We start from the raw sequence: 23,852 nt of genomic DNA, 5'->3' as shown, positions 1-23,852 counted from the left end.
TTGGCTGATGGGGGGCTGGCCAGTCAGACAAACCTTTTTGGGCTGTGTATTGAAGGCAGACCTCCCAAATTATCGGAAGTGACATGTGAGACTTGCATGTGGGACCACGTTGAGGGCGTACCCCCAGCTGTATGGATCCTGCGGGGCAGGAGGTCCTGCCGTGAGGAGCGGCTGGCACACGGCCTTCCTGCCTAACCCCAAAAGGCAACGGGGGAAACTAGCTTGGACTCTTTTAGGCCATAAATAACGATGAAAAAGCAGAGAGAACATGTATATCCTGTCCTGAAAAGACTCTTCTCAGCTGAATCCCAGGTTTAAATTGGTTTGCTTGAAAACTTCCAAAAAAGAAAAATATTGTTTAACAAAAGAGCATATCTGAAAATTGAGGCAGATCTCTCCAGGCTATTAGGATGGGGTTGAATGTTCCCATGTCAAACTTGTAATCAGCTTGTAAGCTTTTGTAAAATAGCTCAGCAAATAAAAGAAGTCCCAAGAGCTCAGAAATCTTGAGTAGCCGGAAGAAAAACTGTAATTTTTAGGTTCTGTGCTTTTGCATATTGTTTTCTTTCTTTCAGTGGGGTACAGGGAGATGGTTTGGAGAAGATGAGAGTTGGGGGCAAGGTGAGAGAAGAAGTGATGACTCTTAAGCTAGTAGTAAGATTTGAAAGCTCTGAAGTCTAGTTTCTCAGCTTTAATAGTCTCTTCTCAGTAGCAAACAGTGAAAAGCATTCACTGGGAAATCACGGGGGAGGGAGGATCTGTGCCAAAAAAAAGTCTTTATTTGCCCTCAGCTCCTCTGAAGCTTGTACGCTGAACTGCCCAGTCCTACAGGGAGATGGAGTAAAGGAATGTGGGACGGATTCAGGAACATTTAAGACCTTTCAGCAGATCTTTACAGTTCTTCTTCATGTGGCTTATGGAAAATTTATAGTGCCTTTTTCTGAGGCTGTCCCTCTTGCATCATATATAGGATAAAGAAAGAAAATGCTGTGTGCGTTCTTGCAGTAGATAACCCTGTAATTGCAGATTTTTTTCTTTTTTCCCTGGGGTAAAGCAGGGATTCTTATGGGCAAATTAGCCAACTACAAACATATGCAGGTCCAAGAAGACATTTTTAAATATAAAGAAAAAGAAGGGATGTGATATTTTTCTGGTCCTTGCTGCCTAAGGGCTCAAATTAGTGTCGCTTTAATTTATAAGTACACAGTTCAATTTGCTTGTTATTCAATATTTTGCAGAACAATTCAGCTGCAGTGTTTTAGAAGTATTTGTGTAAGACTAAGTCAAAGTCTTTTCAAAGAAACCTATGAGAGTTGAGTATGTTGGATTGCGCTGGGAGGTGGTTGGAAGTCCTCGTTTCCTTTGGCACAGCTAAGTGGTTTTTTAGTCTGTTTTTTCTTTTTTAAAATGTGTGTCTGTTGGTTGTGGGGTTTTTTTGTTTGTTGTTTGCTTGCTTTAAAAGAACTCTGGTCTCCATCACGTTGATAAGTCCGTGTATCCCAACCAGCATGACTTCCCCTCACCATAAACAACTGCTCTCAGCAGACCCCAGGCAGGGAACCTGCAGCCTCGCGGCGTTCCCACTGGTGCTCACGGCAGGGCTGGCAGCACCGCTTTGGGATGCTGTGCGCAAACAGGCCTGCCCGCGGTGTGCCTCTGTGCGTACGCAGCGGACCTTATTCCCGTGAGGCTGGGGGTGTGCAGAGGTCGCACGTCAGGAGGGACTGCGGGTGTCGTTAGCAGTCACCCTGCTGCATTTCACAGAAATAACGGAGTCACCTCTGTCCAGGTGTAGCAGAGTTTCCTTCTTCAGCCTCCGCCCTTCGCAAGGCAGCTCTGCTGCTTCTGGCACACCCCAGATTCCTTCCCTGATGGCACACCCACCGGGGACTCCTGCTCCCAGGAAGGTCAGGCTTTATTTTGAACATGTGAATTTTGGGGGAAGGGAGAAGTGGAGAATAGAGGGGGTGGGGAGGAAGTTACTGTGAAAAATATCATAAGGCAAAAGGGAAAAACCCAAAAAGCTCCTCTGTCTAAAATTAGAAGTGCCATTAACAATACATCAGTCTTTTGACTTTGTGTGGTTTTGGCACTCATGCTTGCAATGGTCAGGACTCTGTTTAACAAAATATCCATGGGTTTCCTGCAAAATTCACATCTTGAATGTTTTGCCCTGTTGGATCAGAGATCTTTTTGCCTTAAAAGCACATAGACCACTCCGTGTTTATGATCAGATTGTTGAAATGTCAAGGCTAATTACACTAGTGTGTTCCCAAGTGAATAAATGCATCTTTTAAAGAATATCCTGTTGAGATCAACGAAATAAGATGTTGGCGTGATCACTTGCAAACTACTTAAAGGAAAAATGATAATAAAAGGCAGGATCTAAATATTAGAGAATAGAGATGGGAGAAACCTATTAGTTCACCTCATCCATCCTATTTTGGTGCAAAACATTTTTTTTAATATATTCTATTGTGGAGTGATTTATTTTTTGGTCAGTTCGGTTCCAGATGCTTGAAAAACTCGACCCTCTAATACTTCCCTTAAAGGACTATTTTTTTCCCCTTTTGCTCTAAATTTCATCATCTTCAGTTCTGTTTCTGAGATTGTCCTGGTATCAGCTGGGATAGAGTTAATTTTCTTCCTAGTCATGGTACGGTGCTGTGTGTTGGATTTAGGATGAGAATACTGTTGGTAACACAGATAGTTGGGTTGTTGCCAGGCAGTGTTCACACCAAGTCAAGGAGTTTTTGGCTTCTCATCCCCAGCGAGGGGCTGGGGGTGCACAAGAAGCTGGGAGGGGACACAGCCAGGACAGCTGACCCCAACTGGCCAAAGGGATATTCCATACCATATGACGTCATGCTCAGTGTATAACTGATGGAAAGCTGGCTGGCAGTTTAGACCACAGCTTGGGAACTAGCTGGGCATCAGTGGTCTGCGGGTGTTGAGCAGTTGTGCTATGCATCACTTGTTTTGTATATTCTTTTAGTATTTTTTCTCTTCCTTTTCTCTTCTATGAAACTGTCTTTATCTCAACCCACCAGTTTTACTACTTCTTCCCACCTCCCCAATTCTCTTCCCATCCTACTGATCCCACTGCGGGAGGGGAGTGAGGGAAGGGCTGTGTGGTCGCTTTAGCTGCCTGCTGGGTTAAACCACAACAGAGATGTAAATGTTGGCCAGACACTGGGGTTCAATTTTGTTTCCAAAACATCTGGGTAATTTACATTCCGTCTTTGAAAGTGACATAGAACCTGGGGAGCCACAGCCTCACTAAGATGAATTTGACTTGGCTTCTGGTGCAGACATTGCTTTTGGATGCTTGGGTCCCTCAGGCAAGCCATGTTTCCTCTGTCCATGTCTGCCTTTGCACAGCATCAAGCACAATACCGATGTAGTTTAGAGCTCCTGCACGTTACGCCAACACAAGTAGATAATATTCCTCCAGACACAGTACTGTTTGTGTAAGAACACTATGTTTCGAGTCTCCAAAATGCAGTAGCTTGCTTATCCGCTGCTTTCGCTTCCGTGGGGGAGTGTGGTGTGGTAGTGGTGATTTGAAGTACTACCTAGAGTTGGTCTGCCTTCCAGAGATCCATGCTGTTGCTGGTGAAGGCAACACACAAGATACATTGGTTTGTAAGATTAAGTGGACATAGACAGTTTAGAGATGATTTTCTGTTACGCCCACTACAGGGTGGCACTTTCTTACAGTGTGACACTTGCGATCTTCACCGCGGCTGCATTATACTCAGAGCATCTCTGCATCCAGGTGATGATCCCTTCCCTCTCAGAGGCGGGGGCTGTGGGAGAGCAGAAGCATCCTATGGGAACCTGCTAGATGTGAAAGGCTGCTTGTAAGATGAGGGTTTTGTCATGCTGGTGGAAGATGAAATTTGCTGGACATAAGAGGACATTGTGTGTAAATCATGTTGGAAGTGTACAGAGAAAAGAAAATGTTTCCTCAGGTGTTGACGACATGTTTCTAAGCAGGCACGTTGGCTTGTGGTGACTAGATTTCTTTTTAAGTCTTGGCTTGATATTGGCAAAATTTTTCAAGATTTCTTTAATTAGTGGTAATAGTGCACATGGATTCTTCATGCTATGTGCTAATTTAAAAAATAAAAAAACCCTTGAACTCTTGAGAATAAGTCAAGGCAGCCAAACATAGTCGAAGTGAAATACTATGATTAAAAAATAATAGTAAAAGAAATCATTTCAGTCAACAGAAAGCATGTAACTGCTACTGAATAAAGTTTGGGATCTGACTAATAAACATTACGTAAAATGTAAATAAAATATTTAGGTTTGAGTTATTTAGTTTTGAGTAATTTTTTTTCTGGACTTTCCAAAACAGATTTTCAACTTTAACTCTCCCATTTAATTTTATTTGTATTTTTTTTTCTCCTGTCTTACTGTTATATTATTTCTTCTTCGTGTTCTGTCACACACAACATCTGAAATCTGCGGTTACCTGGTATAAAATGGGAGTTAAACACAGTTGTAAACCAAATCTCAAGCCATGTGAGAAGAGTGAGGCCATGACAGTAAATAGTAACAATAGTAAAAACAATTGTGTTGAAACGCTGAATCTGTAATTCTAGATGTTTTAGTGTGTTCACTTGTAAAAATGTGTGTTGGTAAGAGTTGGGATCACACTTATGATCATTTCAAAGGTAAATTATTTTTAGTATTTTAATCAAGGCTGGTCCAAAGCCCCTTTAAAATCAAAGGGAAAGAAGTATCTATGTGGATTGGACCCCTGGTGCTTTTATTGCAGAGGTGTGTGTTGTTTTTTTATTTTTTTTATCTTTTTTTAAATGCGCCTCTGCCATTTGGAATTTGTTCAAGGTGTCTTGTTGAATTAATTTTGGGCTAACTGCAGTGCTAGTCAGGTGCCACCCACTTTTTGCTGCCTGGGGGAGGTAAGAAGCCAGGGCAAGCGGCAGAAGGTGCGTGCGGCGGCTGGTGGGGCAGCAAGGCGCCGGAGTGGCAGCGGCCAGAGCAGAGGAGCCTGGAGCCACGGCTGTGCCAGCGGCAGGTGACGTGGGAGTCAGCCAAGTAGCACCCATCTAGCCTGTCCCAGCTGCGTGGGCCTGAGGCGGTAGTACACAGCCTTGTTTCTGCGCAGCCCAGGCAGGTTCCTGCACCCCTGCAGAGGCCCGTTTAATTTAATGGGGCTCCAGGTGGCAACAGAGCTCTGCGCAAGTATATCCATCACGGGGCTGCTGTAGACTTTTTGATACCATTGAGCGTGTCCCTTTTTCAGGGATGTTTAATACATATCTGTAGTTTTGGAAAAATGTAAATCTATAAAATGAGCCAAAATCTCCTTGTAAATAAAAGCCTAAAACTTGGCATTAATGCAAGTCACTGGCTACTGGATTGAAGGTTGGGATCTGACTCATTTTAATAAAGATCTAGGGCTTGAAAGCAAATGCTTAGAGGAAACAAAATGTTACCTCAGTTTCCTCACTGAAATCCACTCACATAGTGTAGTTCAGTTAGTGTCCTCAAAGCATTTGAAAATAACCCTCTTGACCTGAAGAAGGGAGAGTGTCATGGAGAAAGCCATAGTTAATGACCTGGGTAGGCTAATTACAACATGTGTTTGAAGTTCCCTGCTCTCTCTCTGACCCCCATTATCCTTCCTAAGTGCTCTTCAGCTCTTTAGCAAAGCCTCTTTGTCCCTCTTCAGGTGTCTTGCCCCCTTTTCCTTCTCTTTGGTCATCTTCAAAAGATACTGCTGCAGGAGTGTGAGACTGGTGGGCTTTGGGAGACATAAGCAGGTGGAAGGAGTCTGTGAGGAGTAAATAGGAAATTTAGACTTAAATGTCAGTGAGAGAAGTAAATGGTAAGGAGAGAGAGGTGAAAAAGGATATTGATGTCTATAGGATGAGAAAGTAAAAGATATTGCTGGATCTATACCCATCCTCAACTGTTGCTCATCGCAGGTCTCACATCTCCACCCTGCTGTCTTGCCCCTGCCAGCTGCTTTCAGAAACGGTTTGTGTGGAGGCAGAGGGAGCGTTAGTACATACAGCAAAAAACCAACAGAGGGATTCCTGAGGTAGAACAGAGGCTCCATCTATCCCTCTGTCCTAAATCTTAATTCAGAGTGGGAGTGTGTAATTGAGGAGTAGACATTGTGGCCAAGGGAGGAGGCAGCTGTGTGAACTAAGCATCTCATTCTGAAAAGAGGATGAAGTCAGATCAAACTCCATGGTGACAGATGGCCCACATCGGAAACCAGATGGCCCAGTGAGTCCCACCACTCCTACTATGAAATAGCAAGCGGAGGAGAAGGCCATGGTGTAGACCAAAATATTGTTACGCTCTTATGTAAGGGCCACTCATGGTTTGTAAATGATGATACACCTAGAAATCCAGTCTGTGAAGGCCGATTCATAAGGCAGCATGAGCTGCTTGCAGGAGCGGTGACAGATCTGAGACCCAACTTACTTTTACAAATACGTCTACGTGTGGCTCATCAGCTAACATGCCTCAGTGGCTTTCAGGCCAGGCTGCCTTATAGGCTGTGCGGAGGTACCTTGTAAGATGCTGACACTCAGTTAAGGTCTTACCTGATTGATAGTACCCATGGATGATCATTGCAGCTGCCTTAAGAGTGTACAATTATGAGTAATTGTCTGCTTGTTTACAAATGTGTAGTCTCCTTTATCTCGAACAATTTTTTTTCTGTGGTGGTCCACCTCATGGACCTGAGCGCTGTAATCTAGAAGTTGCTCTAAACCTGCAGCAAGGCAGTATGGATGCACGCTGGTCCAGGCACCCCTGCTGTGGCTGATTGCCTTTCTGATTTGTGGCATGCGTAATTGCTATAATATCAATATTAACCTATCTGTTTTGCAACTCTTATTATGTCTGCATTTGGGAAGTCTTGCCTCTTCCTTTCTTAGAAGCAATAAGAGCCATCCAAGACTTGGAAAACTTAAAACATGAACTGAGAATGACGTGAGGGAAAGCAGATTTATAGCTAAAATGTCCCACTAATCCAAACACCATCTGTTTGGTACCCTGTCCTGGGAACAGATTTCAAAGTGGTTCTGAAATGCTAATCTAGTACTGAAATTCTGATCTACTGTTAACGTCAAGTTTATTAAGGGATGTTTTGTACATATGTGAATACATGAAAACTTGCTGGGAGGGATTTGTGTGTTTCGTACGCAGGGTGTGTATTTTTCAAATTAAAAGCTTTAAGTTCTGTTGATCATGAGGGCAATACAGTATCCCAACATATAAGTACAGGCACCTTCCAACAGCGCATTAAGCGATACCACTAACTTGGCAGCAGATTAAATATAATGACAATACAATTCAGACCAAATAGCTTTGGTGCGCACTTAGATCAAAGGGAGAGATGTTTTCCTTTTCTCATTAAATCTGGCACAATAAGGATAGTGATTGATAGCTATTAAAAGCGCTAAAGCTTGAAAGCGTTAGTCAGCTTGTTTCTCAGGAGAGACTGTATTTGAGAGGAAACTAGGGTTTGTAATTCCTGTGTCTTGTCTGCTGAACCATGGAAGTGTGTGCCAAGGGCTCCTTTTGAGTCCGGGAGCTCCGAGCCCAGTGTGCATCTTCCGTATCTCTCTTCTCAGACACTGAATGCATTTGAAATGCGATGCTATTATTTCTGATGCGCCCATATTAAATGTACAAAAATCAAATGTCCCTAATTAAAAATTTGTAGGTCTGGTTTAGTAACCGTCGCGCTAGATGGAGGAAACAGGCAGGAGCCAATCAACTGATGGCTTTCAACCATCTGATCCCAGGAGGATTTCCACCCAGTGCCATGCCAACTCTGCCGACGTACCAGCTCTCTGAGCCCTCCTATCAACCCACCTCCATACCGCAAGGTACAGTAGCCAACAGGTACTTGGTTAAAATAGTGTTATCGGGGGTTTCCTGTGTTGAACCATCATAGAAACGTTTTCTGCTCTAATGTAGAAAAGGGCGTGTTTGCTAATTTAGAGGCTGGGTCAGTGAGGACCTTGCAAGCCTGGTTATTTTAAGCATGTAAGAACTCAGGTTTGTTTTGCTGCAAGAAAGGGCTGGTTACACGTGAAGGCTGCTGGCTAGAGGAACAGCAGCACAACAGAGGTGCGGTGTTTGGTAAAGTGATGTACACGCTTCCCTACCCTTCTGCTGCGCTGGCCACCTCCGCTGCGAGTGCCTGGCATGGCGGGGAAGCATACGGCAGTTGCATTCTGTCGTCTTTGTTGCTTTTGATGACAGTGCATTGGAAACTTCTGTGAGTACTCAGAATATTTATCCGATGGTGGAAAAAACCAGCTCTTTGGACCATCTTGTTTCACATCAGGTAGTAGCAAGTCTCAGTATGGTAAAAATTTGTATTAACCTTATTGGAAATTATGTGAACTTTGATGGATTTTGGGGGGGGGGGAAACAGAGCTTCAAATCTAGGCTTTGCTAGATTTTACTGTTAAAGAAAAACTTTACAGGTGAGTTTTTGTGGGAAATATTGCTGTGTTCCCCTTGCTCCCTCCTTGAGATTTGGATCCTAATTGTTGGTGGATGTTTTTACCAGGCCATGTTCTAATTAAAGGAATTTTGTAAAGCTCAGGGCTTCTCCCATCCATTGCTAGGTTTACTACAAATCACAGCAGAATTTCTGTGCTGTGACCAGGAAGGGAAAGTCTGTTACCAGTCTTCTGAGCAAATAAGGCTTTTCCTTTTTGTAATATATTTTTATATATATAAACCCCATAAAAAGTATATTATATCTTATATACAATATATATAGAAACATGAATTTTATTTTTAATTTTGTGTAGCAGTTCTGAACAATATGTGCCCACTAAGGCACATGCAGTTTTCAGACAATCCTGTTATAATTCTTACAGTCTTTTAAGAATTTTTGGGTAACTTAAGTGGCCTGTTAAGTATTTAGCAGTATGGAAGACTTACCTTTCTATTTCACTAGTATTTACATGCAGGTCCTGATGCAATTCTGTCAACTTGAGCTTCACATAATGAACTTATTATGCCAGAAAAAAAGGAGGAAAACGTATCAACATGTTTCTTTTTGCTTCTAGCTGTGTCTGATCCAAGCAGTACCGTCCATAGACCTCAGCCTCTCCCTCCAAGCACTGTACACCAAAGCAGCCTCCCTTCGAATCCAGAGAGCAGCTCTGCCTATTGCCTACCCAGCACCAGGCATGGATTTTCCAGCTATACAGACAGCTTTGTGCCTCCGTCCGGGCCCTCAAATCCCATGAACCCTGCCATTGGCAATGGCCTTTCACCTCAGGTCAGTCCTGTGTTTTCAGACAGAGGATTTGCTGTATACCAGAACCAAAGAGTCTATTCCCTCAGGCCACAGTATAATGAATTGCCAAATTTAAACCATAATGTATTCTTTATACAAGCCACATGATTTCAGTTTGCTAGTTTCCTTCTTTTCTTTTTTTTTTATTTTTTCCTCCTACTGGCTGAATCAAGAGTCATAGCTTATATTTAATTTCAAGTGATTTATAATGTGATCATGCAGACTTCATGTTTACATTCTGTTGTCAAGCTTTTGTAATGTAGTACTCTTTTCCTGAAGATCCATGGCTAGGTACAGCAAGTAGATCATGTAGTTTTTCTATAAATAAAATAACTCTTTAAGATAACCTTACCAAGGTTTTACCGAATGGTCCAGGAAAATTACAGGCAAATTGTATGAGGAGAGTTCCAAGGGCTGAGCAGTACACATTGAGATGAGCCATAATCGAGTTATAAATACATAAATTAGGAGTATTACTGCTCTTTGGCAATATATAAATGCATGAATGCCATAATTGTTTTTCTAATTTGCATGAGCTCTTTTTAGGAAATCATGTTAATAAATTGCCTTGATAATTGAGTGTCAAAAGGTTGGTTAAATTTCCCTACATGCGGCATCTGTCTGAAGCTGACATTATTAGTTAAAGCTTGAATAGATGGTAGTTTATTTTATTAGTGAGAGCTTCACCCAGGTGCTTGGAAAGAGATGTCCACTAAATTCTGAGAAGTCACAAAGAGGATGCAATCTATAATTACAATCAGGAATCTCTTCAGGGCTGAAAGTGAGAGTTTTAACAGCTTTATCTTCTTTCTACCCTTTTTTCCTCTCAGTGGTTAGAAAAACAGAGAGAAGCTCAGAATGACACAAATGAAAAGTGAAAAGACAATTATACTCAATTACACACTAATCACTGACTATCACCACTGCCTAAGCAGGGAGAGGGCATTCTAATAGGCAGAAAATGAGATTTTAATGGCACAAAGGGTGGCCAAAATAACGACTCGTATATCTTTGCCTCCTTCGTTTTCTTCAACTTGTGGTTTGCATCTCGGGAGTACAGTTCCTGGTTCCTGTGCAACGGTGATAACTCTGTGCAGCTGAAAAGTTCAAAGGCACTGGAGTTGAAAAGAATGAATAACAAAGGCAATGAAATAAACATTTTTGCCCAAAGGCAAAAGTTCATAAACCCTTTTTTGTAACAGTAAATGTAATTAAGTTTCACAGATTCCTATAGCATAGAGTGGGGTACAAAACTTTATGGCTTGAAACCTCAGGAAAACAAAACCCAACAGAAAAACAAATGAATGTACTTCCAACAAGACTTGAATGGATTTTGTTCTAAAGAATTCTGATTTCTAAATGCAATTTCCAACAAAAGCCATAACATTATATCAGTTGCTTCATTTTTTAATTTTTTTTTAAACGGCCAGTTTCATAGTGTGCAAGACTTCTCCAATTTTGACATAAACATCTTTCTGGGATTCAGTGTTAATCCATCAAAAGTAGTTGTTAGTGTCAGTTTAAATGTATGTTGGTTCTGGCTATGGAAAATGTGATCTTTTTTCCCTTTCACAAAGCTTTTATTGTCTGTGACACAGAAGTGGAGCGCAACAGTAAAGAAATCTCGTGGTGTCTGGGCAAAGTGGGACAAAAAAGTGAGGCCAGGTTTCCTCCCCCCAAAGTCTTGCTGATTTGAGGGTTGATATAATCAAAAGGAGATCCTGGAGCAGATTAGATGTCTTTAATCAGTTACTGTGCTTCTTTACACCCAGCCCTGTCTTTACGCTATGAGACTTCTGGGTTTTGTTCTTTTTACTTAGACTTTTGAAACCTTTTCGTACCCCAGTGCTTAGAGCTCCTGACCCTGTCCTGCAACTCTACCAACAGCTTTAGGAGTGGGCTGATCGCTCAGAAGCTGATGTTGTGTTCATCACTGAATGCATACAGGAGATCACTTGTATCCATTTAGATTTTGAACAGCTTCTTGGCCAACGGAACAATTACCTTCACTGGCTGATAAAGATCTTTCCATCACACAAAATACTCAGCCCTAAATTCATGCAGTGTTACTAACAGCTCTCAATTCTGGGGCCTAAACAATGACCGGTAGACATGCATAAAATGTGTGTGTGTCTAAAATGACATACCTAGGCTTTGTGTTTATATAAGGGAGCGATGCAGCCTCAAATACGTAAATGATGTGCAACAAATTGTGGGACTAGGAAAACGGCGATTGTGCTTTATGCCCAAAAGAAGACCCTCAGAGGTCAGTCACGTATGTGTGGCGTTACTGTGTGTGAAATGCCCCCGAGTCGTGGGGTGTGTCGCAGTGTGTCCCCTTGTCATGCTCCCTCGGGGCTCTTCCTGCGGTGCCCAGGTGGCCGGCAAGTCAAAAGCCAGTTCTGTGCTGGGGATTTCATGGAGAGAGAAACAGTTTTCCTGATGAGTGGGCAGGTTCAGTGCCCTGCCTGCGTGCGTGGAATTTAGATGAGAAGGAAAGAAGGTCTTTTTACTAGCCGGTGGATTTTTGACCACAATAAATCTGGGTGTGTGAGCAATTAACATAATGTTTCCACCCATCAATGTCCTCTCAGGCAAGTGCTCTGGACATACTGTGTGTAAAGCTGAATTTACGGTGACTTGAGGGGGGAGGGGGGCTTTGTCTGAAGACCAAACAATCTTTTGTGATTTAAAAAACCCGCTCAGAGCGTGCAGAACAAAATCTAATATTAAGATTCACGGGATCATATTCTTACTAGACTTAAACCTTCTTTTCCCCTTTGCCTTCAATTTATTCTAAATGAGGGTCTGACATGCAGAGCCCTGGGGAAGCTTTATTTTCCACACAGGATGTTTCCTTTCTAACTTTGTGCTTGAGTACGATGGACAAATATGTTGTTTAAGGCAAGCACTGGGTGAAGGCAGAGGACAAGGGGAGGTGGCCAGAGTGCTGTAACTTTATTTTTATCGTGTTAGCCATGAACTTGGAAGTTAGAGAAGACTGTATGTCTTGGTTGCTTTTCAGAAGTAGAATGCTCCATAACGTACCTGTCTTTCAGGCTGGGAAATAAAATGTTGTTGCTGTTCCTTAAAAGAATAAGAAAATAGAAGGAGTCCCACCTGGTTAATATCATTCAGCACTCTTTAACATCAAGACAAGATCTGCAGATCTCCTCCGGATAATTAATTATTCTCCTTGTTTGTCTGGTCTACTCGTTGCTACCTGGCTGTGGTGAGAGAACCTCTGTCTTCAGACCTGTAAAGGGTTGTGACTTTTGCAGGAATAAGACAGGGATTCATGTCTTGGGGAACCAATAGCCAGGACTGTCCTTGTTTGTATTTTATGAAAAAGCAACCAAACCACAAGCACACCATCTCAGCCAGAGCTCTTTAAATATAATTTCAGAATGGAGATTATTAGTGTGTAATATATGTAAATTGCATATTTTTATGTTTTCTATGCCTATTATGCAGCTTCTTGGCTTTCATGCATACATTTATGGGAATACTGTATTTCCTTTTCAGTTTATATTTCAGTTGCTCAGTGCATTTTCTTTTAACAAACATTCATTAACTCCAAATTATTAAGGAGTAGCATATCTATGTATTAATATATGTGTACGGGACTTAAGCGTGCCTCTGGATTGGCATGTCCCTCTGATCGCTGCACTAACAGTCACCGCTGGTTCTGCTACGGAAAGTAGAAGAGCGACTGCAAAAACACTTGTCTTGCAACTGCAGGTGTACGTTCTTACTCGAGAGCAGATTGTTTTTAAGACAGGATATCAATATTTTGAACTGCTTCATTTAAGATAAGGCAAAAGGCTTTTCCGGTGTACATGGGCATCCTTTGACCTTCTCATGTGCTTTTTATTAGTGTCAAAGCAGCAGTTTGCCGTACACCGGGTGGTTCAGGCACTTCGGTTTTGAAGTGTGCCATTTCAAACTGCTCATGGATTCAGATGGAGCAGCAATACTCTGCTCACGTTGCTGCCCATGAGGCCACTTGCTTCCTGTATTTAACCTGGAGGGTACTCAGGCTTAAATAGTACTGTAGTGTTAAGTTTCTACTGGGAAAAGAATAAATGTGCATAACCTGTCTCCTGCTGGATATAATTTTTTCCTCCTTACCCTCTAAAAACTTCAGATCTACTTTTTCCTCTTCCTTGTCATCTCCCCCCATAACTGAATCAAACGAGAAGCTTTGAAGGCTGCAGTTTCAAAATGAGAAGCTGATTGAATGTTGAATGGTTGTGTAGAAGATCATAACAGTCTTTAACAAAGTTTGCGGTTCTCATGCCATTACCTCTGGAGCTCAGGAATAACCTTGATAAGAAAATTCCAGACTTTTCCGTGAACAGTAGTAAAGATGCAAGCTGTTTCAAGGTTTCTTTCTTCTACTGTCAAAACATTTCACTACCTCAGTTTAAGAATTATCCTGTAACTCTTTTTGGTGAGAGAGATCTTAGGCAATTGGCTTCTCCTAAGTCTTTGAGAGCACTTGGTTTTCATTAACCCGAAGTACGGATCTGATGGCAGCTGTCGAATCAGTTAGATATGTTCATATTGTCTTGTTAACTCTGTTTGTAAGGGAAACACAGGGACCAGTGGCTAAAAACTTGCATTCCCTTATTAAGAGGGACAAGAGGTGAAACCCCCCCCAACTATGAATTAATTATACTTTTTCCTATACCTTCTGGCAAATTGCAGTCCAACTGGTTGCCCACAGAAACATTTCATTTGGATCCAAGTCCCGCACCAATGCGGGGAACTCGTGATCTTTGTCACAGTGATCTTGGCTTTGAGACCTCTTTGCTTAATGACCCAAGAACATGAGACAGAGCTCAGGCATTTCTTTGTGAGGAAGAAAATTGATTCACATGATATCATTTTCATGAGCACGAGGTTTTGTTTTGTTGTTTTTGGGGTTTTTTTTTTTTTTAATTAGAAGAGTTCAGCAATGGGATTGATTATTTCTGTTTCTGGAGTTGGATACAAATAGATGGGATCCAATAGTTTCATAATTATTATTGTGCAAGAATAACAACATTTATTATTTTATAAATATTGTGATATTTTAAATACTATAAATAGATATTCATGTATAACATATATAATAATATATTAATATAACAACAACGATAAACAGGTGACTTTACATTTTGAATGTCCACCTTAACGTCTCCCTCTGAGCCTATTTCTACCTCCATCCTACCATTTCAGAAAAGTTGGGGGGGTGGGCAGGTGGGGCTTCAGCCTTCAAAAAGCAGGTCTCTTCTTACAGCTCAGAAATCTTACATGGAGATACAAAAAGCCCTGGACTTTCCTGGAGCTTTAAGCCAATTGTACTGTATCTTCATGACCGTAAATGTCTAGAAATACAGTAAAAAAAATATAGATATCTTAAATAGAAAAATGTAATAGTAAAATGACACAATATATATAAAACATAGCAGTTTATTGGATTTCTTAACCCTTTTTTGATGATATTGCTCACGAAACTGACATCTTTCTCCATAATAATAATTTGTACCATTTAGAATATATGCAGGCTGAGCATTCAGCATCACTGCAGCCCTTAAAATAATTTTTAGCTTTGCTACATGTAGAAGTTCAATTTGAACCACTTGTTAAGTGAAAGTATGATTCAGCCCTTCATAGAGTATATGACTGGCATGCATTGGTGAGCTTCTAATTCTTCTAATTTCAAAATTGAAATCTCAACAGGAATCTGAATACTTGCATATTTATTCAATTAAGGACTGGTACATGAATGAGGGCTTTGTCATGAGTAATCACAGATGGCTCATTTGAGTCCTTAATTATGCTCTATATTTTAGATTTCCAAAGAAAGGTACTAAAAATACCACGGCATGATTCAGTGAAAAGCATATATTGCAGATCAGAAAGAGCAGAATTTCATCCTTAGCAAAGTCACTCTAGAAAGCCATGTATCCATCTTTAAATGCACTGGGCTCAATTTCCTTCAAAACTGCCTACCTCTCTAGAGATAACGGTTTTATTTTTATCTTGATTTTTGCTGGGACATCAGTAATACTAATAATTTTCTTATAAAAGGAGTGCTGAGTCAGAGTGCAAAGAGGCTTCCCCTTGTCCAAATAACAAAATACTTGTTTTTCCCCAGTGCTGGTTAGATTAGAGGCCCTGGCATATACATTAATGGGGGTCTCATGAATGAACCCTTCCTTACCGGTTGGATTCCTCCAGTTATGCTTGTCGATTATCTTCCCCTCCCCCCCCCCGCATTTATGGATACCTTATTTCTTTTACCTAAGTGGCTAGGATTTTGTAGCAATTTCCTGGTGGTAAACGCAGGCATGTAGGTGTAGATCATGCAATAGCTGTTGTTGTAGGGCCAAATGTTGAGTTTGGTGAGAGTTTTCCTGTGAAAGCTTTGCAGATCCCATCCCCTGGCCATCTGCCAGCAAAAAAATTGAGTACTGTTTGAAGTAAAAAAAGAAAAGAAAAAGTTGGGGTTTTTGTTTGATTTGCTTTCAGAGGGAACAAACCTGTGTATCCCAGCTGTGGAGGGAAGGTGTGTGAGAGGTCAGCTAGAGACAGCTGGGCTGATTTTCATGATGGCCAGAATCCTTCTTTTGTGTTTTGGGTTGAGTAGAAGGTGGGAGGAAAAGAATTCACAGGCAGAGAGCAACGTAATCTCAAATTCAGGCTTGTTATGAACTGTTGTATGTAATATTGCCATATTTAAGCAATTAAACTCATGAGTCTACAGTCTCTGAGACTGCCTGAAAAAGTTTTGAGATGTTTAATTTTATATGTAGACACACTTATATATTCATATATATATAGTGAGTATATGTTCCTCTTTGGGCTTTCTGTTTTACTTTTTCATTTGTCTTGACATTTTTGAAGCTTTTTTTCATATAACCAGGAGCTAGATAATTAGCTTTCTTTGAATTTGATAACGTTACCTAGTTCTGTGACTCCATGATCTAGCACCTGAAAAAAGACACGAGCTCAGTGACAGGCTGTGATAATGTTGTGAACATTAGTAATCTCCTGTAGATAAAAATATAATTCATGAAGGATCAAGTTATCCTCTTAATTACCCTAAGTGTACACCAGTGCACCTTCTCTAATTTCAGTGTAGCTACCACTGATGTCTAGTGGTGTGAAATCAGTATGAGGTCTCATTTGATATGAGTATGCAGAAGGTCAGATCATCAGATGTTCAAAGTCAGTGTGTTTGCTCCTGTTTTCGTTAACCAAGTATAAGGTTCCCAGTTCTTGCCATTTGTCAGGAAAGTGCTTTCTGTTGGGTTTCCTCATCCATTTGGTAGAAATATGCATATATATATATATAAAATGAATCGGCAACGTGGTTCTATGATCCTATAGGTATAGACCCATGTAGCTAATTAATTTTAATCTTCTAAAATCTGTCATTCTAATGCATTAGAACCATCCCTTTTGTGTTCTTTCTCGTGCAATATTTTGGTTTTGAGAGATTTTTCTACAGTGAAAAGAGTTAACAGCAGGTATTGCCATTCATCTTGGAAGGAGTTTGAAATTTTCAGTGTTAGTGATGAATGAGGGTATCTGACCCACATCTGTTTTCCATTAGAATGGAACATTGCCCTGAGATCGTTAGGAGCATTTGTCAAGATTCCCTGGACAGAGCTTCTGTAAATTACATGCTGCAAATGTGTCAGGGTCAGATAAGAGGATATCATTAACTCCACTAAAGTTTACTCATGATTCTGTCAGTTCAACTTAATACGTTAACTGCCAACAATTTTCCTTGAGCTGTTTCATTAAATCTTTCATTCACAGGAGGAGAAAAAAAAATGTATCACTGTACCCAAAAATATTGCATATGTTCTTTTCTCATAAATCATATTAATTGCAGACATGGTCACAAAGCATATTAAACGCAGGCATGCGTAAATGAATTAAAACATATGAGAATTTTATTGTGCCTATGGTAAGACCTACATCCTAAAATACCAACCACATTAGCAGCATGTTTCGTTTAAATAGAATAAGCTTTTTCTCAGTTTAATGGCCTTTATTTTGTTAATAGAAGTATTTTCTGATAGCTGATAATGGACCAGATGTTGCGTACATGGTCTTTAAGGCTTTCATCATTCAATTTCTCCGTTCTGGATTGTATCCTCAGCTAGTGATGCTGTGCAGCAAAGGGTTTGGCCTAATGGATATTTTGGATTGCTTGGGATGTGCTCTCTGAAAACTTTTCTGTAGAGTTTGGTTGTTGCAGTTCACTGTGTTCTCTTTGCTTATTCCTAATTGCACCCTTGTTTTCTAATAGAATAGAACTATTTTATCACTTATATATATACTGCCTTCTATTGTATAAGCTCAAAGGCTATACATCAACATTTCTGCGTGTGTGTTTTAAAAAAATGAGAACAAAATATATGTAGCCAAAAAACTTAGAGCCTGATTTTTTTGCGTTTATAGGAGTTCTTTTCTAAAATACATTGAATAGTTACAGCAGCATTTGCTTCTAGGTGTTAGATCAGCCCTTGATTTTTCTTTCAACTTCCTTGGGATCCAGATCAGTGAGGCTCACAATTGTTACTTTGGCTTTCCCAAAGTAATTCAGAGGGAAGTACATATTTTTTAGTAATTTGGATGATATATGGATTGGATATATTTATTTTCTTCCTTAATTATTGTAAACCAATCAGATCTGTTTAGCTATATAGAACGATACTGTGTCACACCAGCAGAAGATCTGAGTTGCAAAATCCAGATCTTCCTGTGCCTCTTGTGCACCGCTAAGCTGAAGGTGCTGAGCATCTTGCAGACATGGCCCATCAATGGCTTTCTAATTGATTAGGTGAAAGTCAGCCATGCCCTTCCTGTAACTCCTTGTATGGGTGATAAGGTCATGGCACATACCGTACGAAAGACTTCTGCCCTGAGGCTACTTCCCTTATAGCTTTCAAAACAGACATGACTGAAAATCTAATTATTTAGATACTAATCAACTGCAGGATGATTCTGAAGGCCTCTGAAGAAGATATTTCTGAGAAGATGGTTACTGTTCAGACTTCAGTTTTCTTCACCTCAGAGACAGGGAGCTGTGTCAGTTCTGCTCCAAAGTGTCTATTAGGTGCATATGTGCTTAATAAAATCATGCCTAAAGACTTGTATTATGTGTTTAATTTAATTTTTTAAAAGCAAATCTCATCAAATGCTAATTTTAGTTTGTCAGAGAAGATAAATCTCTATCTGATGTAGACACTACCAAAATTTTAGTGGCTTTTGAGGTCATGTCTGGATCCAGGTTTAAATTTTAAGGCTAATCTCTAACTCTGACTTCCAATCCTAAAGTTTTTGAGATCACTGGTTTTGCTGGCAAAGTCCAAATAATGTTGTCTTGGCCTCTATTCTGTTGAAAATATTAACCAGAACAGAAGTTTAGTTAAAGGAGGTAGTTGGTAAAACAGCCATTTGCCCAACTCAGCAATTGGTCCAAAAAGTCCAGGTAGAGGCAGCGTGTGATGCGAGAGTGCTCGCGCAGAGATGATTGCCGTCGGGACTCTGGGGGGGCAAGGTGAGCCCAGCTCGTCCTCCCTGCTCTTGAACTTGGAACAGAAGGTGGTAAAGCCCCATAAACGTCAGTATCACATAGGCGCTCTGCGGGAATGGAAAGGGCTTCAGATTTCTGATAAACCATCTGTGTTTTAAACTGTAGTCAAAACTATGATACTTGTGCCAATGTAAATATTTTCCAAAGTAGTAATTTTCAATGTAAATGTTTAAGTTAAGCTATGGTTTTTATATATCTTTCTCTTCTTTTAACTCTATTAGTGTTAATGTTAAAGGACAAGGATTAATATAACCTAAATGAACATAGGTTCTAATATTGTATCCTGCTGATGCAATGTCAGATCATTAAGCACGCTAGATTTTCAGGACCGTATCATTTTCCAAAGATACAAGAAAAATATTTGTAATTCCTAAAGTAGAAAAGCTTACTAAAAAAAAAAGCCTTCAATAATTTTAATACTTTTCAGGAACCAATTTTTAAAAGAAAATGTTGAGAGCCCAGTTATTTCAGCTTTTAGGGATTTTGGGGACAAAATGCTGTGCAGGTTGCTGTGCAAATAACGTGACTTTTCAAGCTGTGGTGATTCCAGATATTTTTTTAAATTGTTTTTTATTAACCTCAAATTCTTTTAATAGGTTTTGTGCATTGAAAAGATTATTTGAATTAAATAGAAAATATCTTATAGCCTGAATCCAAATTATTCTTTTGTGTTTGTAACTTAAAAGTTATAAGATTTCATTGTCTAAATGAAGTCCGTGGGTATACTTTGAAACTTCTTTTTGCATGAATACTTCAGTTTCTGAAACATGCCATCAGTGAAACTCATGTTTTTCTACTTAGTGAAACGGAAGTGAACATTCTAGTCCTATAAGTAGCAACTGAACTTTTTCCTCAGCATTTTTTGTTTTTGGTGAGATGTCTTGGGTGCATCTGATGCAGAGATGCTTTGTGTTCTTGACGTAGGTATCTGGGTGTCTCCTGTCGAAGTACTCTGCTTGTGCCTTTTGCTCTTTTCCTCATCGGACATGTAAGACCTGCAGAGGTCTTCCTTCCTACTTAAATCGTGATCCCTGGGGCCTGTTTCATTTATGTATTAAAAAACAAACAAAACTCAGAGCTGGGACCACAAGTTCCCTACAGTAGTAATCCCTTTTCTTTTGCGATGGAAAATAAATACAATTCAAGAAGGAACATCAGAGCTTTAGGAACTAGACGTGCTCATATGAGCATAGATTTATTCTTTACAAAATAAACTACAATTTAATAATTTCTTTTTTGTTTATGGTAAGAAGTGGAATAAAGCAAAATGATTATCAAATAGCATATGTCAGATATTTGTAATGCCTCTTTGGAGGAAAAACAACCGGTAAATTATCAGAATATGCTGTTTTGGCAGCAGCTGTATGCCATCCCTCCGTTATAAGCTGCAGACTATTTCTCAGGCTTTGAAGTGCAACTTATTCCAGCAGAAGCAAGCAATTCTCTCAGTAGTACTCATTTTCAAAACGTGCTGTGGAGATATGCTGGGAAAGGAAATGCACACCAACCTATAGCGTGAGTGATTTTTGTGCAACAGTAACTTATCACTGTAGCTTCCTTCACTCTTACTTGAAAGCACAGGTTGGGTTTGCTTTTTTTTGCTTTTCTTCTAGAAATTGTGGCCTAGAGGGCTGGGCTTTTATAGGGACAAGCATGTATATTCCAGTAATCTCTTTTCAACTAATCTTGTCTGCTGATTTCATAACTGTTGATGTACAAGCAGCTTGTTAAGGGAGTCACAGTTGACTTGAAGCCAGTCTGGAACACCTGACTATTTCTGTTGTGTCCTCTAACTCAGTGGATGAAGCTGAGAACTCATGTTCTGACCAGAACTCCACTCTTTCGCATGCATTTCTTCACAGGCCAGCACACAGGACGTGTGGCAGCAGGAGTTACGGCTGCTCTGCCCCTTCCCCACATATTTGTGACGGTCTGGGTGCTGGGATTCTTTGTTACTTCCATCGGCAGTGGTGTTGTGATGCGCTCCAAATTAATTTCATTTTAATGACTGCTGACCTTGGGGAAAAAGAACCAACTGTGTGAGCTTTTTCACAGCTTTTTTATGTCTGTAGATCATGCAGGACAGCATGGCTAAAAAGCCACTATTTGCTGCTTATTCTCTTATAATTGAGTTCTTAAGTAATAAAAATCTGCAGAGATCCCAGCTGGGACATGGGAGGAGGATCAGGCATTCTAAAATCATAAGTTTTTAAAATTATTTTTCCTTATTTGCCCTTGGTATTACTCTTTATTGGTTGTTAGACATCAGTTTTTATTGTGGTGGATGATGCAACCAAATTCCACTTCCTCTTTGGATTTGATACTCAAAACATAGGTTGAATTACCAAGTCTACCTATTTTAGGAAATCAAATGAGAAGCTTGAGAACTCCTGCGTCTCTGTAAGAAACACAGTTCTTCGCATATTTTAACTCTTTCTATTATTTGACCTTTTTAGGTAATGGGACTCCTGACTAACCACGGTGGTGTGCCTCACCAGCCCCAAACTGATTATGCCCTGTCCCCTTTAACCGGGGGCCTGGAGCCCACCACCACTGTGTCAGCCAGCTGCAGCCAGCGCCTAGATCACATGAAGAGTTTAGACAGCCTGCCTACATCCCAGTCCTACTGCCCGCCCACCTACAGCACCACGGGTTACAGCATGGACCCCGTCACAGGCTACCAGTACGGCCAATACGGACAAAGTGAGTATTGGACATTTGCACTGTGAAGGGCAATATCGTACGTGTTTATCGATAGTCTGTATTTTCTGTCTGTAACAAAGAAAATTACGAGCGGACATCCTAATGGCTAACTACTACTTCTCTCCAAAAGCTGAGCGGAGCGCACTGGCTTTGGAGATAGCTGATTGTTCGAGCAAGATTTCTGCTGCATAATTATTTTCTTAAGTGATGTCAACAACATCTTGATGTTATTAATTGTTGAGACATGAAACCTGATTGCCATTAGGTAAAACATAAGGGTTGTCCAAAATGAAATAACCACTGGCATTCCAATATTAGAAACACATGTTCTTAATGAGGTCAGCTCAAGAATCATTACAGTATGTAATCCCAGATACATAGAGTTTTGTCAAACTTGTCCTAGGAATAAAAATATTAGTCTCTTTCCTTTGATATATCAGTATTAAATATGACAATGTCAACCTGTAGTTGGCATGGCCCCATGCTGTGAGGTTGTCACAGCATGACTTAAAAAGCTTCTTTTGCTTTTTTGCAGGTGCCTTTCATTATCTGAAGCCAGATATTGCATAAATGAACTGTCCGTTTCAAGTTAAAGCTGGTCTTGTTTTCCGGTCTCACTCCAAGGCTTGGATACGACGGATCTTCTCAACACACTGCAGCCTGAACTGGGGCAGTCCCATTGAGAGAAGCAGGCTTGTTATGTTCTCTCCAGTCATAGCTTTTAGTAGACTTTTTGAAGGCTGGACAAAGCTATACAGAAGACAAAGGCCAAAAGCAATAATGAATAAATAAACGCGACATGGTTCATTATGAGTGGGTATATGAAACAGAGCGGTATTTAATATTACTGCCTGGCAAAACATTCCATTTTTTGTTGTTGAAATTAATGTGCATTGATTGGGACAAATGGAACATTTTGAAACTTGGAGCAGTTGAGCTCTGCATACTCTGACTCATCTGACATCCAGTGCTGACTTTAGTCTAACTTTAAAACTGCTCAGTTTCTGAAGCAAGGGCAGGAGAACCTCTTTCATTTTACACACTGGAAATTGTCATCAAGAGGAAATGTCACAGTCCGTAGGAAGCTAGGATAAGTGCAAAAGACTTCCAGAGCAACTTATTGGTTATCTTTCCATGCTTTTGTAATCATGTTTTCAATAAATGTCACGAGATTTGCTTTACCAAGAGACAAGATCTTGTCTAACATGTAAAACAGATTTTACCTTTTTTGTATGTGGAGTTTTCCTAGTCTGTTGTACCTTTTTGAACAAACGTGGGAGGAAAAAATCAACAACAACGCAACTGATTTTTCACAACTGCCTAGCAATGTGCAATACTGTGTACCTCACACAAACTTTGGGATCATCCAAAGTCATATAGATAGAATCAGAACTATATTTTTGCAGGTACTTTTATTTTTGCAGTGCATAATTCCTGATGATAAAATACAAAAATGTTGCAGTGTGCTGGACAACTAAAATCCAGCTTGCTAATCATGATTTAAAGGTCATTTTCAGGAAACAATACGAAGAAATGATTACGTTTACATTTTTTAGTGATGTACAGGACATGGACAGAGGTGGACCTGTATTTGACACATTTGTTTAAATTATACAGCGATATCCAATATAGAAAATATAATTATAGGAACCAAGGTTTACAAGAAGTTTGCATTGTGACATTTTAGAATGTCAATAAATTTGTGTTTTGTGATGTTGAGAGGAAGATGGAAGGCGGTGTTATTTATTTCTCTCTATTCTTGGAACAAAGAGGGAGGCAGAACACAAATACATTCCTTTTAGCGTTAAGGACTATGAAGTAGTAAGTTAGACTAGGTTCAGTACAGAGGTTAGTTCACACATTGGTCTTAAGGGTGATGGAAAAATGAAATATTATCTTTGTGTTGCAGCCTCTACAACAACATGTGTTGTAAAAAAAAACCCAACAAACCCCAAACAAAAAAAAAACAACAAAAAAGAAAACAAAAACAAATGTCTTTCATGTAAAAAGTTCAGTAAATATTTACTATTTATAATGAATAAACATTATGAAGACTTGCAAAGCACTGATGATTTTGTCCTAAAATGTAGTATTGTGCTAAATACATTGATACATTTTAATCATGAAGAAATAAACCATGTTATCTTCAACGCAAAGTGTATTCATTCTGTAAGCATATTCTGCACACAGTCTAGGGCTGCAGGAGCCTCGGGCAGCCCAGGTACTGCTGAT

The 23,852-nt window shown here is 40.1% G+C and overlaps 1 protein-coding gene across 5 annotated transcripts in view; it reads left to right on the top strand.

Moving 5' to 3' along the window:
- Positions 1-22,190, top strand: part of PAX3 (paired box 3) — a 79,704-nt gene extending 57,514 nt beyond the window's left edge. For all 5 annotated transcript variants that reach the window (XM_054835849.1, XM_054835852.1, XM_054835850.1 and 2 more), the window contains 4 exons: positions 7,718-7,883; positions 9,084-9,298; positions 21,374-21,620; positions 22,156-22,190. In XM_054835849.1, the coding sequence (XP_054691824.1) occupies positions 7,718-7,883; positions 9,084-9,298; positions 21,374-21,620; positions 22,156-22,190 (663 nt within the window). The remainder of the gene's footprint in view (positions 1-7,717; positions 7,884-9,083; positions 9,299-21,373; positions 21,621-22,155) is intronic.
- Positions 22,191-23,852: the final 1,662 nt, after the last annotated feature.

Source organism: Grus americana, chromosome 9 (assembly GCF_028858705.1).
Source record: "Grus americana isolate bGruAme1 chromosome 9, bGruAme1.mat, whole genome shotgun sequence".
In the NCBI taxonomy this organism is placed as follows: Eukaryota; Metazoa; Chordata; class Aves; order Gruiformes; family Gruidae; genus Grus; species Grus americana.
Note: the sequence above shows the minus strand (reverse complement) of the source record. Positions and strands in the feature narration are given on the sequence as shown.